This window comes from Chiloscyllium plagiosum, chromosome 24 (genome assembly GCF_004010195.1).
Source record: "Chiloscyllium plagiosum isolate BGI_BamShark_2017 chromosome 24, ASM401019v2, whole genome shotgun sequence".
NCBI lineage: Eukaryota > Metazoa > Chordata > Chondrichthyes > Orectolobiformes > Hemiscylliidae > Chiloscyllium > Chiloscyllium plagiosum.
The window spans coordinates 51,863,900-51,883,546 of record NC_057733.1 but is presented as its reverse complement, the minus strand read 5'-3'; the positions used below and the strand labels follow the sequence as shown (position 1 = coordinate 51,883,546).

At 39.7% G+C, this 19,647-nt stretch overlaps 1 protein-coding gene across 3 annotated transcripts in view; it reads right to left on the bottom strand.

Moving 5' to 3' along the window:
* The window catches only part of rhot1a (ras homolog family member T1a), a 97,775-nt gene that overhangs the window by 44,987 nt on the left and 33,141 nt on the right, over nucleotides 1–19,647 (bottom strand). For all 3 annotated transcript variants that reach the window (XM_043715098.1, XM_043715099.1, XM_043715100.1), the window contains exons 3-9: nucleotides 18,016–18,097; nucleotides 12,320–12,363; nucleotides 7,787–7,840; nucleotides 7,585–7,637; nucleotides 7,241–7,349; nucleotides 5,945–6,046; nucleotides 4,911–5,009 (exon numbers count right to left, since the gene is read on the bottom strand). In XM_043715098.1, the coding sequence (XP_043571033.1) occupies nucleotides 4,911–5,009; nucleotides 5,945–6,046; nucleotides 7,241–7,349; nucleotides 7,585–7,637; nucleotides 7,787–7,840; nucleotides 12,320–12,363; nucleotides 18,016–18,097 (543 nt within the window). The remainder of the gene's footprint in view (nucleotides 1–4,910; nucleotides 5,010–5,944; nucleotides 6,047–7,240; nucleotides 7,350–7,584; nucleotides 7,638–7,786; nucleotides 7,841–12,319; nucleotides 12,364–18,015; nucleotides 18,098–19,647) is intronic.

The window sequence follows — 19,647 nt, the reverse complement described above, 5'->3', positions numbered from 1 at the left end:
GGTGGTACTAGGGGACTGGAGAGTGGCGAATGTTGTGCCCTTGTTCAAAAAAGGGAATAGGGATAACCCCGGGAATTACAGGCCTGTTAGTTTTACTTCTGTGGTAGGCAAAGTAATGGAAAGGGTACTGAGTGATAGGATTTATGAGTATCTGGAAAGACACTGCTTGATTAGGGACAGCCAGCACGGATTTGTGAAGGGTAGGTCTTGCCTTACAAGTCTTATTGAATATTTTGAGGAGGTGACCAAGCATGTGGATGAGGGTAGAGCAGTGGATGTAGTATAAATGGATTTTAGTAAGGCATTTGATAAGGTTCCCCATGGTAACTTACTCGGAAAGTCAGGAGGCATTGGATAGAGGGAAATTTGGCCAGTTGGATAGAAAACTGGCTAACCAGTCGAAGTCAGAGAGTGGTGGTAGATGGTAAATATTTAGCCTGGAGCCCAGTTACAAGTGGAGTTTCACAGGGAACAGTTCTGGGTCCTCTGCTGTTTGTAATTTTTATTAATGACTTAGAAGAGGGAGTCAAAGGGTGGGTCAGTAAATTTGCAGATGATACGAAGATTGGTGGAATTGTAGATAGTGAGGAGGGCTGGTGTCGGCTGCAAAAGGACTTAGATATGATGCGGAGCTGGGCTGAGGAGTGGCAGATAGAGTTCAACCCTGTCAAGTGTGAGGTTGTCCATTTTGGAAGGACAAATAAGAATGCGGAATACAGGGTTAACAGTAGGGTTCTTAGTAAGGTGGAGGAGCAGAGGGATCTTGGGGTCTATGTTCATAGGTCTTTGAAAGTTGCCACTCAGGTGGATAGAGCTTGTAAGAAGGCCTATGGTGTATTAGCGTTCATTAGCAGAGGGATTGAATTCAAGAGTCGTGAAGTGATGTTGCAGCTGTACAGGACCTTGGTTAGGCCACATTTGGAGTACTGTGTGCAGTTCTGGTCGCCTCACTTTAGGAAAGATGTGGAAGCTTTGGAGAGGGTACAGAGAAGATTTACCAGGATGTTACCTGGAGTGGAGAATAGGTCGTACGGGGATAGGTTGAGAGTGCTAGGCCTTTTCTCATTGGAACGGCGAAGGATGAGGGGTGACTTGATAGCGGTTTATAGGATGATCAGAGGAATAGATAGAGTAGACAGTCAGAAACTTTTTCCCCGGGTACAACAGAGTGTCGTACATAAGGGGACATAAATTTAAGGTGAAGGGTGGAAGGTATGGGAGGGATGTCAGGGATAGGTTCTTTACCCAAAGAGTGGTGGGGGCATAGAATGCGCTGCCTGTGGGAGTGGCAGAGTCAGAATCATTGGTGACCTTTAACCGGCAATTGGATAGGTATATGGATGGGTGCTTAAGCTAGGACAAATGTTCGGCACAACATCGTGTGCCGAAGGGCCTGTTCTGTGCTGTATTGTTCTATGTTCCACTAACCAGGACATCTGAGTGGCAATTAATAGCATTGGGTTGGAAAGACATTTTTGTAATGTCCAAGAGACTGGCATTCAAACAAAGACCCATGACGTCCATTTACTACTCTCGTCAACTTTTCTTTATGGCCCGCTAAAGACTAGAAATCAGCAATTTCCACTCAACAGATAGGAAAGGCTACAGAGGAAATGCAGAACCTAAGATTTACTAGGTCAGTGATACAGTCAAGATTCTGGATTTTAGACTCTTTAATATTTTGGAAGAATGACGGAAGGAAAACTGCACATTTAATAATTCATGTCATATGAACACAAAGGTCTTCAACATACATCTATACAGTCTCAAACTGACAACAAAGAAAAGATTAGCACCTGAGTTCTAATTTCACACAGCTCCAATCTTTCACTAAGGTGCTCCACAGCCATACACATCTTTGAATTACATTTTTAAATCCATGTTGAATTAACCACTTCATTTATCTGCTATTAAAAAAAAACTTTCACAGCATTTAAAAAAAAAAAATGACCATGGCTTTGTATATACCTAACTTACAAGGAATGGTGTCATATATTGCTTAATAATGCCACTGTGAAGCATCTTAGAATGTTTCTTTACAATAAAGGGAACTGAACAAGTGACTGCTGCCTTGCTACCTTCAGAGACCTACAGACATATTCTAATGTCCCTCAGGTCCTCTATATTTCTCAGAAACCTGCACTTTTTTTTGATGCATCCCCTTTCCATGTTTGTCATTTATAGATGCATTATTTACACTTAGCAGAATTGAATTCCGTTTGCTAGTTTTCTGTCCACCTGACCAATCCAAACGGTACTTCCCTGCAGATTATAGCTTTTATCCCCAGTTAACAACCACACCAACAATTTTATTTACATCTGAGAATGGTTAATCATACTACCTATATGCAAGCATAAATCAACCATCAATATACTCTGTGCATCATGAATCCAGTGCTGAGCCCGAAGGGACCGGAGTAGAAACAGCTTTCAAGGAACAAAAACTCCTGTCAAACACAAACATTTGCTTCCTGCCACTGAGCCAATTTTGGATCTAATGTCACTTTGCCTTGGATCCAAATTGTGAAACTCATTAATAGTTTTGCTAATATCTATGCATCAACATTTAACATCAAAATCCTGGGGGCTTAACTACTCACACACAAATTAGTAAATACTGTGCTGCAACAGCAAGTCAGAGGCGGTGTTTTACATGAATAGTTCTCCATGGCTGGCATGGTGGCTCAGTAATTAGCATGGCTGCCTCACAGCGCAAGGAAGCCAGGTTCGATTCCGACCTCGGGCGACTGTCTGTGTGGAGTTTGCACATTCTCCCAGTGTCTGCGTGGGTTTCCTCCAGGTGCTCCAGTTTCCTCCCACAATCCAAAGATGTGCAGGTCAGATGAAATGGCCTTGCACATAACACTACGAGCAATTTAGCATTAGTCAGGGGTAAACATAGGGGAATGGGTCTGGATGGGTTACCCTTTGGAGGGTCGGTGTGGACTTGTTGGGCCGAAGGGCCTGTTTCCACACTATAGGGAAACTAATCTAATCTCCTGTCTTCCAAAATCCTGCCCACAAGTTAGGAGTACGGTGGAGTACTCCCAATTTGCCTGAATGGGTGCAGCTCCAATAACACTCAAAAAGCTTGACACCATCCAGCACAAAGCAGCCCACTTGATTGACACCATATCCCATGGCTAATGCACAGTGGCAGCAGTGTGTATAATCTTATGAGATGGACTGCAGTAACTCATTAAACCCATGACCACTATCATCCAGAAGGACAAGGGCACGAGACCCACCACCTGCAAGCAACTCACCAGTCTGATTTAGAAATATATCGCTGTTCTTTCATTGTCTCAGGTTATAATCCTGGACCTCCCTTCCTAGCAGCATTTTGTGGGAGCACCTACATCACATGGACTACAGCAGACCATTCAAGATGGATATGAGGAGAATGCTTCTGTCTCAGACTGCAGAGGATTTGAGTTCAAAAGCAGAGATACTTAATCCACATACACAGAAGCTTAGCAAGACCACATGGAAAATTGCATGCAGCTATAATTACTGTAGAGGGAGTGCAGCAGAGGTTCATTGGGCTGATGTTGGGTGTGGCAGGATGGTCCTGTGAGAAGACTTTGGTTCGTTGGGCCTGTATTCACCAGAGTTTTAGAAGGATGAGATGGGATCTGGCAGATGTATAAAATTCTAACTGGGTTAGACAGATGACCCAGTTTCCTGACTGAGAACAGGGGGTCACAGTGATATGAAAGGATTTAGAGGGATATGGGCCAAGTGCTGGCAATGGGACTAAATTACATCTGGTCATCATGGACGAAGGAACTGTTTCCATGTTGTACATCTCTATGACTCTGTACGGGTAGATCATCTAGGATTGAGAGGAGGAAAAAGTTCTTCTCTCAGGGGATTGTTGTCGTCGTCGGTAAACATTTGTTAATGAGTATGATTGTCCTTCTGGGAAATTCTGTGTCACTGGTCACGGGTTCTATGAGTTCTTGCATGGCTGATGAGCAGGGATCCTACATTCACACCTCTAAACACACAATTGGCAATTTTTTCCAGATGGCGGAACTGGTTCTTGAGATCATTGGAATTCCTTTCTCCAGTTCCTTTTCCATACTTCTTGCCGCTGGCATTCTCAAAGAATTGTGTCCCTTCATTCATGGGTTTTCTCCAAGGTGGTTTCTTCTGAATAAAGGTCTCCCATGCATTGACATCGATGCTGTATTTCTTGAAGGAAGCCTTCAGGGAGTCTTTGAAACACTTTGTGCTCCTTTCATTCAAATCCCTTCCTTGATCTGGGTGAAGAGGATTTGTTTTGGTAGTCAGAACTCAAGCACGTGGCTGGCCCATTGACATTGGTTTTCAATTATTACGGCTTTAATGCTGGTGAGCTGCTCTAAGGATGCTGATGTTTGCAAGCCTCTTTCCAGTTGATGTGGAGAATCTGTCTTAAATAGCATTGATGTACTTCTCAAGGGTCTTGAGGCGATGCCGACACATAATCAAAGGTGTAGAGCGGTACAGAGGAGTTAGAAGGATCTATATACACAAGGAACTTGGTATCAGCATGGATGTCAGAGTTAAAGGCTTTGCTCCTTAGCTTTTGAAAAGCAGTGCTTCCAGATTGGATGTAATGTTGAATCTGGGCAATTATGAATGGCCAATAAGTAGTCAAGGAGGCAGCACATCACCACATTTTCAAGGGTTATTAGAAAATAGCAAAAGTGCTGGGCTAGTCAGCAGTTTCCACATCCAGTGAAATCATAAAATAAATGTAGATACAGGAAATATGCCACATTCATTAAATCCTCAAATAAAATCCAAACAAGCTTGTCAGACATGACCTTTCTTTACTAATTCCATTTGGTTGACCTTTCTAGGTCGAAACAATTCCAAACAATAAAAAGCACTGTTAGTGTGTGCATACACTAGATTTCTACCTGGAAAAAATTGAGTTCTGCATCATTGAGAATCCCATCATTATCCTGGTCTGATATTTTAAAAATACGAGTTAGGGCTTTGATACAGGCAGGCTTCATCTGTAAGTAGATAAATAAGTGAAACATGTTAGGTTTACTCGTTAGAGACTTTTTTTAAAAACGTATAGTCTGTGATTTAAAAAAAACAAGTAAAAATGCTTAAAAAGCCAAGACATAATTATCCAAGATTCAGGCTTTAATAATGGAAAGCACTCGCAGGGACACAGTATATCAGGACTCTGGCTCACCAGAGTGCCATGCTTCGGGTTCATACCTACAATCTCCTGACAATCCACAATCTTGCAAGGCCAGGTGATTATGATAAGGCCAAACAAGGCTAGGAGAAAAGCTGAAGAGAGACGTGCATTTTATACAGCACTCTTTGAGACAGATTGTTAAAAGTAATTTTCATTTACAAAACACTTTTAAAATTAGATTAGGTTAGATTACTTACAGTGAGGAAACAGGTCCTTCGCCCAACAAGTCCACACTGATCCTCCAAAGAGCAACCTACCCAGACCCATTCCCCTACATTCACCCCTTCACCTAACACTACAGGCAATTTAGCATGGCCAATTCACCTAACCTGCACATCTTTGGACTATGGGAGGAAACCGGAGCACCTGGAGGAAACTCACGCAGACACGGGGAGAATGTGCAAACTCCACACAGACAGTTGCCCGAGGTGGGAAGTGAACCCAGGTCTCTGGCGCTGTGAGGCAGCAGTGCTAACCACTGTGCCACCATGCCGCCACAAAATGTAGTCACTGTCCATCTATTAAGCAGATACAACGGTCAACTGCTGCTCCTAATTCACATGTGGCTGCAAATTAAGAGTGGTTCTAACAGACCTTTGATAACAGGTTACCTGCACACAATTATTCAGGGAATGAGGTTCACTCAATACAATGTAAACAGAGACATGATGTGGACATTTTATGGTATGCTAGCACTTTGGAAGGACACAGCTATTTTTCACCCAGGGCTGTCTTTACCTCTTTCTCTTCTGGACAGTACAGCGGACCTGTTGGGTGCAGAACAGCCTTCTGTGCATAGTAAAATAGTTCAGAAATATTCTTCAGGTTCTTTGCTGAACACTGAAAAATTTAACAAAATTTCACATTTTCAATAATTTAAAAATAATTCAATAGTTACAGTACATATCAGTTTAACTATTAGGACATTTTACAAATAATTCTTAATGGGGCCAACAAAAATGATTAATTTCTTTGCAAAAAATCTCCATAGAATTGACTATCAGACTGTAAAATAATTTTAAGTATTTCTTTAAAGTCATATTATTAATGCTGCCTGACTGTCTTTTTATAAAAAAAAGTTGTAAATTTATTTTTGAGTAACAACTACAAGTTTTGTGAAGTTAAAATGACAATGAAAATAAACCAGTCTTTGTGAACTGAGCATGTGATATGAATGATCATATTGTTTGGGACGTTTAGGTGTTGTTGGCAAGGCAGGCATTTACTGCACATGTGTAGTTGTGCCTGAGGAAGTGGTTTTGGGTAGCCTTCTTGAACCACTGCCACCCAAATGCTGAAGCCAAGTAAATATGGTCATATTAGTAAGGCTTCATACTAACAAGTGATATGGTCACAAGCACCTCAAATCGAGAAAAACCTAAGTGGAGAAATGAAAGGATTAGAAACTTTCATCTTTCCTATGAAGTTTAGCGATGAAGCTTACATTACTGCAGTGATATATCTGCTAAAGAATGTCAAGACCGCTTTCCGCTGTCAGCTTTCACCAATACTGACAAACACCTCGTCCCAAAACACACAAGTAAAATAGTTTGAATTTTTAGTTCTAATTTGTATATTTGCTAAAACAAAATCATAACAAATGCAGTCACTGAAGTTTAATTATTATTTTGCGTAAAAAAGACACGCCTTCCGTCTAAATCTTTAAATCAGAGCATGAAATTACAAATGATTCAAAAACTTATGATGCTGACACAAAAACTTATCCATTAGATTCTGACATTACATCAATGATAAACAAAGTGCCAATCAATAAACCTTTGATCAGTGCCCATCTGCAGCAATTTAACAATTAGTAATGCCCTTCTCTCATGCAAACTTCAATTACAAAATTGGAAATATTGTTTGTTGGGGGAGGGGTACAGCAAAAGAAAGAGAAATTTTCACAGTTATGCAGCTGAACAGAGTTTTGATTTCCTTCTTAACTTGATACATTAAAATCAATTAAATGCTCCTCTTTGTAAACTATAATTCAACATTGCAAATCCAATGTGCAGTACTGAAAGAATGACGTACCTCAACACAGGTCTCTATTTCAGTGTACTGGTTCATTATGGGAAGAATAGCTTCCATGCTACTATGTTCTACAAGATCAGATTTATTTCCCACCAGTATGAGGGGCATTCTGGAAAAAGGATACATTTATAAGGATTAAGGTTGGTTCATTAAAGCTGATTAAAAACAAATTTTGATTTTCTGTAGTAATTTTGATTTGATTCTAACTTCTTATTAAATAAACAGAGAGCAAGACAATATCTTGCCAGAAAGCTGCATACAAGTTAAATTGCAAAAACTCTCTTTAACCATTTCACTTTCTAGCCTTTCAAAGCAAATTGCTGTACTAATTAATTTCACAGTACCTGCTATCTTTATCAGTCCTGTCATTTATTAAAGGAATCCATCGACTTGTTACCTGCAACAGGCAAACATTTAATTTTGCAACAATAAGCTTCAAATTTAGCCAAAGAAAATCTGATTGACTATTTTTTGCAAGAAATTGATGTACTAAAATACTTTTTCAGTCCAAAACTTGATACATTTTAACATTTAAAATACACCCACCTTGTCAATGGAATTTTTGCTATTTACAGCATACACTATGCAGATTACATTAGCCTGCAACAGAAAGCATAAAACAAGTAGAGTTAAATCAGTATGTACAAATAGAAACATTGATCAGCTTTCTCTTAACACAGTGAAGTCCTGACATTTTCTGGGTGCTGCTGGAAACTGTCACAATTGTTGATTTTTGTGAAACCATACGCAGTGGGCTCATTTAGTCCCTAAGAACAGCAAATACTCGAGTAGCAGTGATCAATAAAATTAAATACATTGTGTGGAAAAGCAAATTCAAAGAGGATAGACAAGAGCTTGGCAAGACTTCATCGTATATAAAATGCTAGAACGGCACTGATAGATACCATACAATCACTAGCATCAACACTGACTTGACCAGTTTCCAAATATTCCCAACCCTCACCTCACCCCAGACCCAACCCTCCAACTCAGCATGTCCCTCTTCACCTGACCTATTTGTCCATCCTTCCCGTCTATCCTACCCACCCTCCCCACCGAGCCATCAATCACTTCCCACCTATCTTCCCCCCAGCCCATCCCCCCATTTATTTCTCAGCCTCCTTTCCTCTCCAGATTCCTGATGAATGGCTTATGCCCAAACATCGACTCTCCTGCTTCTCGGATGCTGCTTGACCTGTTGAGTGCTGCAGTTTTCGACCCTGACGGAGCTTGGATTGTTAAGTTAATTGGTATACTTAACTCATTGAAAGTAGTAAAGATTGAAGGAGACCAAAAATTTTAAAAGACATTTAAACTCAATTGCTAACTTAAACACTTAAACCACAAGGTTTCGCATTTTAAACCAAAACCTCTATTGTACAAGAGCTAAATAACGCAAGTACTAATATCCTAACAATATATTTCTAAACCAATTGTTCTAAAACCAAAAATCTCAATGCATCACTCATCATTCTATTTTTATTCCCATCCAAGAGTTCGGATATACATTACAGGGCCTTAATGACTCATTCATTTCTCCTGAGACGAAATCAAGGTAATGCCACAGCTCTCAGAGGTTCATCTGATTCTGCTCAATTTGAGTGGACAAATATATTGCAGATGAAGTATAATGTGAAAAAACTGTGATGCTATCCATTTTTGTAGCAAAACTAAGGTGGCAGATTACTATCTGAATGGTGAAAGATTAGGAAAGGGGCAGATACAATGAGACTTGGGCATCCTTGCAAACCAGTTGCTGAAAATAAGCATGCAGGTGCAACAGGTGGTGAAGAAAGCAAATGGTATGCTGGAATTTTGGCCTTCACAGTGAAAGGATTCAAGGTGTGGGGATACCTTATTATAATTGTACAGAGCCTTGGTGCAGTCATAACCATGTGCAGTTTGGTCTCCTTATCTGAGGAAAGATGCTTTGGCTATGCTGGAACTGCAACAAAGGTTTACTAGAATGATTCTTGCGACTGTAGCACTGAGGTATGAGGACAGACTGGATTAATTAGAAATGTATTCACTGGAGTTTAGAAAGATTATGCGGATATCTAAAAAATTCTAACAGGACTAGACCAAGTCAATGCAGGAAGAATGTTCCTGATGACCGGGTAGTCCAGAGCGAGCAGTTACATTCTAAGGAAGTGGGGAGTGCCATTTAGGACTGAGATGAGAAGAAATTTCTACAACCCGAGCGTGATAAGTCTGTGGAATTCTCTGCCACAGAAAGTGGTTGAGGCCAAATTATTAAGTGCCTTCAAGTTGGAGTTAAGATATATTGCGGCTAAAGGGAACAAACAGTACAGGCAGAAAGTGGGATCAGCCATGATCATATTGAATGGCGGAGCAGCCTTGAAGGGCCAAATGGTCAACTTCTGCTCCTTTTCCTATTTGTATAGTTCTTTTCTCAAAGTACGAGATGCTTGGAGTTCTTCCAATAGCATTCAACCAGGTGATTCTCCAACTCTCTTCAAGAATGGGCTCATTGCTTTCTTGCTCAACTACTAAAATCTGCCTTTTGCTCTGGTCTTAGCTGTTGGCATATTTTTAAACCGTACTAACGCCAGTCAGAAACTATTGTCTGTTTTTATGAAGTCTTACAAAGATAAAATTGAATCAAAAGAGTAGTTCCCTGTAACCCTTTCCTTTGGAAGGAGGCATGTACCTGAAATGTTTCAAATGGAGATTTAAAGTCATTAGTTAAAAGTGATAACAGTCTTTGATCTGAAATCCACATTGGTACTTCCCTTTCTTACCTGTTGCTTTCAAATCTTCTTTTGATGTAGAACTCACATAGATAATTTAAACTCTTATGGAGACCAATGTAGGCATTTCCTCTCCTTGGTCTCCCTATCAAATAAGTACAGGCTATTGTCGCAAATAATCGAGATCTGTCTAACAACTTCTCAGACTAAGTGCTTCTATTAGCTTATATTTAAAACCCCAACTCTAAAGTTTCATTGCTAAAACACACAGATTATGAAATTAGGTGTTTTGCAACATAGCAGTCAATGCTATTGCTGTTGACCAGAATGACGACTATTCATTTCAGACTTCATTCCAGATCCTGTCCATTCTCAAAGAATAGAGGTGAGTTCCAAAGCTGAGATGAGAACGATGGCTCTTGACAACAAGACAGCATTGAACCAAGCGAGGTACTGAGGAGACCTCAGAAAATTGAAATAAATGGGTAAAGAGCAGTAACTCTCCATTGATTGGAGTCAAACTGAGCAAAATGGAAGATGGATGCTGTTGTTCAGTGTTCGGTTCCACTTGCACTGACACAGATAATGAAGCAGTCCCTGCCCAAATGCTGCAAGATGTGAACATTATCTAGGCTTGGACGAAAAGGTGGCAAATAACATAAATGACAGAGTAAAGAACACATTCAATAAGCCACATTGTGCCCATCTCTCATTGACATTCAAAGGCATTGGAGATATTGTCAAATTTCCCACCATCAACGTCCTGGAAGTCACTAATCAAAAGGTTAAGTGTACCAGCTATATAAATATTTTGGAAATAGCAGCAAGTCAGAGTAACACTGCACTGAGTGACTCTTCTCCTGAATCTCCACAAGCTTTTCACCATTTGCTTGGCGTATGCTGGAATTGTGAAGGAAAATTCTCCACTTGCCTGAATGAATAACAGCTCAAACAATACTAAAGTGGCTTGATACTTTCCAGGGCAAATCAAGAGTTGACCAGCATTGTATTCACCATGTTAACACTCTCTCCATCACTAGAGCAACATGTTTATGAGATGCACTGCAGCAACTCAAAAATTTGTACCACCTAGATAAACAATGTTTATTCGGGTTTTTCTTTTCAAGGGAATGTAGACAGGATCTAAGTCAATGTGTTTATTAATGGAGTGCTGGTTAGAATGCCATGCCTCTTAGAATTCTCACACGTGTCTTTGTCTGTCTCTAAGATATGTGTGTTGTCCCGGTCAAAGTGGTGTCCTTCTTTGTCTGTATGTATGGAAACTGGTGATAGTGCGGTGTGTGTTTTAGTGGCTAATTGGTGCTCATGTATCCTGGAGGCAAGTTTCCTGCTGGTTTGTCTAATGTAGTGTTTTTTTACTCTCACTGGAGTTACCTAGTCATGGTAACAAAATGTCTGAAAACAAACCCTCCAGCTCAGCGAGCTAACTTGCATACTTAACATCAACCTGAGCTACAAATCTTCTCAAAAATCGCTAGGTTAGGATATCTGGTCGGCATGGATGAGTTGGACTGAAGGGTCTGTTTCCACACTGTACATCCCTATGACTCCAAGTCTCTCTCTCTCCAACCTGATTTGAAAATATATCATTCCATCAGCATTACTTTCAAAATCCTGGAACATCCTTTCTACCAAAACTGCAGGAACACCTTCATCATACCTCTGTGGCAGTTCAAAGTAGAGGTTCAGTATCACCAACAGCAATTAAAGATAACTAAGGAATGCTGGCCTTGCCAATGTTAAGACCATAAGACATAGGAGTAGAAGTAAGGCCATTCGGCCCATCGAGTCCACTCCGCCATTCAGCATCTGGAGTCCTCACTTTCGCCTGGTTACAAAGATGAAATCCTTATGAAACCAAACCAGGATTCAGAGTATCCCAGAATAAGACAATTCTGTTTTTGTGAATCTTTTACAGTCATACTCAAACGTCAGAGAGAATGGACAAATTTCTTCTTGCTTCTACAGGGCAATGATATTTTGTAGGAACAAATTACTGCTGATGCTGGAATCTGTCCTGAAGACAACAAATGCTGCCACATCCAATGATTGATGACAAAGAATCTATACTTTGACAAAATTGGTAAAATTTGATAAACTTCAAAGTTTGTGCACATTTATTTTAAGCTTGATTTAGTATTTGTTTCTGCCTTCTGTTTCAAACTCTTTACTAAGTATTTTATCTTCTACTTCCCATCTTCATAATAAATCAAATGATTGAAAATAAGTTAATTGTAACAAACCTTCCTCTATAAAAAGACTAATCAAAAATAAAAACAATGAAATTAGGGCATTTTGAAATATATCAAAAGGGCTTTCACACCAACTATATTAACTTTAGACTCACCTTTGAAATTTCATTATGAAGTTGTTCCTCCGTCTGTTCTGCTTCTGTTGGTGAAAAACGAGTGTTCGACTGGAGATTATACAATTGCCATTATTGTGAAATGCATTTAACTTAAAGAATGTTTTAAAAGAATTCTATTGGGTGCACATGGATGCTCATATTTCAGAAATACAGCAAGTAAAAACTTGACAAACCAATAAAAGAAGGTATTTTTACATTTCAAAGTTTTAATCACAGTGAAAAAACCCCAGAAAGCTTGTACAAATTCTCTAGTCCTTTATTGTTTTATCCTAACCTCGAACTTCCAAGTAGTATTATATGCTAAACCAACTAATTTAAGAGGAGACCTATCCACATTATCACTTAACACAAGTGACTATAGTAACTATTGAAGTGTAAGGCCAAAACACACTATTTTGGTAAAAGGACAGAGATAAGATATGGCAAACTACTTAACACAAACTTTGTAAATTTCTAAATTTCAACGAACACAGGTCCAACCTATTCAAACTCTCCTTAGATGACAGCCCTACATACCAGTCATCAGCCGAGAGAATCTTCTCTGGACTGCCTGCAATACAATTATCTCTTTCCTTAGATAAGCGGAACAAAGCTGTTCACAGTATTCCAGCTGTGGTTTGCCTAATGCCTTGTATACTTTTAGCAAATCCTCCTTACTTTTATACTCCATTCCCCTTGAGGTAAAGGCCAATGCTGCATTTGCCTTCTCAAAACCTGATACTAGAATGTTAGCTTTTTATGATTCATGCATGAAGATTACTAAATCCCTTGCTCCTTAGCTTTCTGCAGCCTTGCTGCATTGAAATAATATTCTGCTCCTCTGCTCATGTCAAAATGCACAATCTCACATTTTCCCACATTATGTTCCAGCTACCAAGTTTTTGCCTACTTGCTGAACCTGTCTATGTCTATTTGTAGACTTTTTGTGTCATCTTCACCTCTTGTCTTCCCACCTGTTTTTGTCTCATCCACAAACTTGGCAACAGTAAGTTCACATTCTTCATCCAAATCACTAACCGCATACTGTAAATAAATGTGGCTTCAGCACTGATACCTGGGGCACTCCACAAGTTACAGGTTACCATCCCATTATCCCAAAATCTCTCTTCGACTGGTTAGTTAAACCTATATCCGTGCCAATAGACTACTTCCAATTCCATGGGTCTTATCTTATGAAATAGTGCAATGCTGTTCGGGCTGCCCATGACTGAGCGGAACAAAATGGTTGACAACTGCCAGACTAACTCTGCAGAACATGGCTGATGATAGTTACAGTGTGTGGAAAAATACTTGCTTAATGTAGTCTTAGCAAGTCGAACAAGACTGTTTAATAAATGATACTGGCTGGGATGCTGGACAAGCGCAGCAGGTCAGGTAGCATCCAAGGAGCAGGAGAATCTGCAGTATCTGCAGTCCTCACTTTGTCCAATTGGCTGAGATGGAATATACAGCTGCAATTTCTTACATAGAAAAGAACATTTTACACTAAGTAGTTGCTTTTCTTGAATTATTTAATCAACCTGTTACAATATTAATAACAGATTTTAGATCAGATCCTTCAGATAATCATAGATCTGCATATATACAAAACAAATCACCATGGAAAAGATTCAAACCAGGTTCAGACAGCAAAAGTGGTCCCTCTTATCATTACAGGGAGGACACAAATTATCAGACAATGGAATTTGGGTTAAATAAACACAAAGTCTGTGAAAATATAGTGACCAGGACCGCCAGCCTGTCTGTCTCTTTAAGATGCTGTACCAGAGAGCCAATCATAGAGGGATAACCAAGCACCACTGGGTGGGGCATGTGCACGGCGATTTTCCTGCTCCTCGGACGCTGCCTGACCGGCTGTGCTTTTCCAGCACCACTCTAATCTAGACTCCGATTTCCAGCATCTGCAGTCCTCACTTTTGCCATGTGCACTGTTTATAATCTGAAGTTTATGTGTGCCTTACTGCAAAGGAAATCTGAAGCTGTAACAAAGTTGTACCAAAATAAAGTTGTACCTGAATCTAACGCTGGACATGGACTCTCATCTGAAAACACGAGATCTAACAAATGTTTTCTGAAGATCAAAATATATTTAAGTCCACAACTTCCTCTTTATCTAACCAGCTTGTTACCTCCTCTCAGAATGATTCAGGCATGATTACCCCATTATAAAGTGTGCTTTATCGTGTTATGTATTTCTAAATTCTCTTCTTTTATATACTTTTGTTCAAGGAAATAAAATTAAAACACCTAAAACCACTATGATAAAAGAAAATTAAATTGCTTGGGTTATTCAGCATCCACTGCACTCTGCCATTTTTACAATATTAATCCCTCAGGTTCTTTATTTTCAAAGTTCTTGTTAAAACTGAAGAAATTAAGTGTTGTTGTCAGAAGTACAATTTGAAATCATGCAACTATAACTTTTCATCTGTTTAACATGCTGGCAGCCAAAGAAGAATAAAATACCTGGCTTGAAATTAAAACATGCACTCTTCTCAGGTACAATAAATTAACTAGAGGTAAAATGCCACAATTTTGTTGTGAGCACTCGCTTTGAACAGGACTTTAATGTTGAATCTTATAGCAATATCTATTCCAATTGTTTCAAGTAGGAACGTGTCAAGTGAAATATTTATTGAGGTATCACACTTTGCAACCAGCATTACTCTGATCAAAGCACGTTGCAAATAATAGAATCATACAGCACAGAAGCCCATTGTGCCTGTGCAACTCAAAGTTATCCAATTAATTTCATTCCCTGCAGCCGTGCAAATATAATTCCTTCAAAATAAAAATGCATCCAGTTCTTTAAGATAACATTAAACCCATGTCTACCGTCCTTTTAGGCAGTGCATTATGATCATAACTTGCCATGTAAAAAAGAACCCCATCTTCCCTCCTAATTCTCAGGTCACCAGTAGAAAGTTTTTCTGCATTTACTCGATCAAAACTCTTGATAGTTTAGGTTAATATCTCTCCATGACACACACATCTGGCCACCTGCTTGAAAAGTTCAGGTCAAGTTGGTCAGACAAAATCTTCTGTTAGCATCAGAGGAGCAGGAAAATCGAAGTTTCGGGCAAAAGCCCTTCCTCAGGAACAGAACTCTATTCCTGATGAAGGGCTTTTGCCCGAAATGTTGATTTTCTTGCTCCTCGAATGCTGCCTGAACTGCTGTGCTTTTCCAGCACCACTCTAATCTAGAATCTGGTTTCCAGCATCTGCAGTTCTCGTTTTTACCTAGTTGATTTTAACCCTACTGCAAATCCTCTTGCAAGGATGCCTGCCTTGAAGAAGTTTTCCTCCTCTCTCTACAAGAATCTCAGGGAGTCCCTCTCCCACTACAACTCCCAGGTCATTTCCTCTACCCTGAAGCTCTATTCCTAATAAAGCTTTTGCCCGAAACGTCGATTTGCCTGCTCCTTGGATGCAGCCTGAACTGCTGGGCTTTGCCAGCACTACTCTAATCTAGAATCTGGTTTCCAGCATCTGCAGTCCTTGTTTTTACCTAAAATCTTCCGTTAACAAAACTATGCTGACTCTACTTGATTAATCCCTGCCTCTCCAAGTGTAGATTAATTCTGTCCCTACATGTGATCTCCAACTCCATGCACCGTGGTCCTTCAAGACCCTATCCTTCCCCTAGTTATCCTTTTGTCCTTCTTGTACTTCTAAACTAACTTAGGATTTTCCTTTTATTTTACATGCTATTATTTTTAGTCCCCTTTTTGCTCTCCTAATTTCCTTTTTATGATTCCCCCTTGTACATTCTATGTTCCTGTCGGGTGTCTGGTGTTTTGAGCCCTCAGTATCTGACAGAAGTCTCCTAGTTTTCCCTCTTTGCAATTTTGTATATCCCTCGATATCCAGAGTTCATTGGATTTGTGGTCTCACTCTATCTATATTGGAATATGTTGGCCTCAACTCTCCCAATTTCTTTCTTGAATACATCCCACTGTTCTGACACAGATCTACCTAGAAATATCTATTTCCAGTCCACTCCTGTTGGATCATATCTGTTTTTATTAAAATCAGCCACCCTCGTCCCATTTAGAACTTTTGATTTCAGGTCCATCCTGACCTTTTCCATAACAATCTTGAATCTAACTTAGTGGTGATCATGTGTTGTTTTATCCTGGATATTAACTTATGAAGGACATGGATAGGATAAATAAACAAGGTCCTTTCCCTGGGTTGGGGAACTGGATGGCATAGGTTTAGGGCGAGAGGGAAAACATTTAGAATCATAGAATCCCTACAGTGTAGAAACAGGCCCTTTGACCCAACAAAGTCCACACTGGCCCTCCGAAGAGTAATCCACCAAGTCCATTTCCCTACCCTATTATTCTACATTTACCCAACTAGCGCACCTAACCCACACGTCCCTGAACACTATGGACAATTTAGTATGGCCAATTCACCTAACCTACACGTGGACAATTTACCATGGCCAATTCACCTAACCTGCACGTGGACAATTTAGCATGGCCAATTCACCTAACCTGCACATCTTTGGATTGTGGGAGGAAACCGGAGCACCTGGACAAAACTCATGCAGACACGGGGAGAATGTGCAATTTAAAAAAAGAGACTTAAGGTGCAATGTTTTCAAGTAAAGGTGTGTGTATGGAATGATCTGGCAGAGGAACTGGTGGAGACAGGTACAATTACAACATCAGCAGTTTTATCTGCTGGCCACCGGGTTAAAGGCAGCATTACTGTCTCTTCAGGAGTGTCCTTGAGTTTCAAGAAATCAAAGACATCTGGATGGGTATATGAATAGGAAGGATTGAGAGGGATATGGGCCTAGTGCTGACAAATCGGACTAGATTAATTTCGGATATCTAGTTGGCATGGACGAGTTGGACCAAAGGATCTGTTTCTGTGCTGTACATCTCTATGACTCAGAAGGTGCATTCCAAATGTTAACATGTGCTGTGTGAACCATTTCCTCTTCGTATTATATCTGGTTGTTTTCCCACACTTTAAACTGGTATTTTTTTTACGAACATTATCAGAATTTGTCACACAAAGAAAGACTATTAAGATAAATGGCTTAGTTAGAGAGGTGGAGTTTAAAGACTGACTCAAAAGAGGAGGAGATTGGAGAGATTAAGAGAAGTAGCTAGCTTTTAGGATCTAGATAGCTGAAATCACAGCTGCTAATTTAAGATATTTCTTGCTATATTCTTTCTTCCTTTCCTGGAGTTGTGACTTTATGCAGTGGAACTGCAGCACTGGCTATGGGCATTCATTGATATTTCATCCGAGTAGTTATGTGTAGTGTCACGGGAATATCAAATCAAAATGGGCATCCAGTCTCACACACATGAAACTTCTAGCCAAGATCACAGGAAAAATTGATCTTCAGTGATTTTTCTTTTCCGTAATCCAGGGGACAGGGTTTGATTGCACTACCAAAACGGATTTGAAGATTAAATCTGGGGTTTCTTTGTCCGTTTGTACAAAGATTTCACATGCTCTTCACAACATTTCACTGAAATCAGAGTAGTGAGCATCAAATAACAGATTCAACTGAGTTAGTGAAATCATATTGCTGATATTGTAAACAATCATCAAGAGATCCCAGACTGGCAATGTCTCACACGAATTTAGCTACAGACAAGGCAATGCTTCCTAGGAACAAAACCAATCCTGATGACATCATTCTTTACCTGAATAGTCTACTATGTGTGTGGGAACCTTCTCTGGAGTGACATCTGCAGGAATAGTGATTTCTTCTGCACGTAGAGGAACCTTTAACAAAGCAAAGCATTATTGTGCAATGTGATGCACCCACAGGCAATAGTTAATTGACACAATGCACATTACATTTATTCCGTCTATCACTTGCCCATAATAAAAGAGAAAACATTTCAGGCCCACAATCTTCTATCAGAATAATTTGACCAGTAACTTCAACAGACATTTGACACAAATCAAATAATAACACCCAAGTTGACAGGGTTGTTAAGAAGGCATACAGTGTTTTAGCTTTTATTAACAGAGGGATTGAGTTTCGGAACCATGAGGTTATGCTGCAGTTGTACAAAACTCTAGTGCGGCCGCACTTGGAGTATCGTGTACAGTTCTGGTTACTGCATTTTAAGAAGGATGTGGAAGCTTTGGAAAGGGTACAGAGGAGATTTACTAGGATGTTGCCTGTATGGAGGAAAGGTCTTATGAGGAAAGGCTGAGGGACTGGAGGTTGTTTTCGTTAGAGATCAGAAGGTGGAGATGTGACTTTTTTTTAAAATAGATATTTTTATTGAAAATTTAACATATTTTTACAAGTTTACAAAATTTTTAAAAACCCCAAGTATAAACATTGATATACAATTAGATCTTAAATAAATAATAACCAAAATTTAACAAAAGAAAAATACCGAGAAAAAAACCAAAACTCAACTAACTACTAATCTAACCTACAACTAACCAGAGTGTATAATTAAGTCTCTTACATTATTCAAATAAGAGAAAAAAAAACCCCAACGGATAACACAGAAATTGGGTGGTGAGATACATGCTCGGAATGTATTAACATCAAATCGTAACAGAACCCGTATTCGAGCGGGATTCCTCTCCCAAGGGGCCCTGGACCAGCCAGGTTCGCCATCTCAATTAAATAAAAGCCCTTGTTAGGATGACCGAGATATCTGTATTTATATAATTCAAGAAGGGCTGCATTATTTATGGAATAATGCGGTCTTTTGGTGCACCATATTTGTAAGGAAGTCAAGGGTAATACATTCCATAATTAATCTGTGCCAATTTGAAAGTCCAGGGGGTCCTCAGCCACCCAGTTTACCAAAATATTTTTCCTTGCACAGAAAGAGAGAATAGAAAATAATCTCTTCCTGTCCATATCCAGGGAGGGTAAGTTCAAAAAGCCCTAAAGGAGAGATACAGGGTCCACTCTAATTTCCGTTCCTAAGATTTCTGTCAGAGCACTTGCTACTTTAGTGCAATATCTACGGATCTTATGACAGGTCCATAAGCAATGTACAAGAGTGCCCATCTCTATTTTACATTTGGGACACATTGGAGATGTTCCTGCCTTGAATTTTGCCAATCGATCCGGTGCTATACGGGCCCTATGAAGTATCTTCAACTGAATGGCCTGAGTTCTGTTGCAGATGGTGATTCTTCTGGCATTTTCCCAAATATCATTCCACGTTTCTATAGAGATTTCTAATCCCAAATCCTGATCCCATGTTTTAAGCAGATTGTCCATATCTCCCGATACTTCATCATGTAGTAAATGATAAATAGTACTGACGGAAGATACCCCCATTGGCCATAGCACT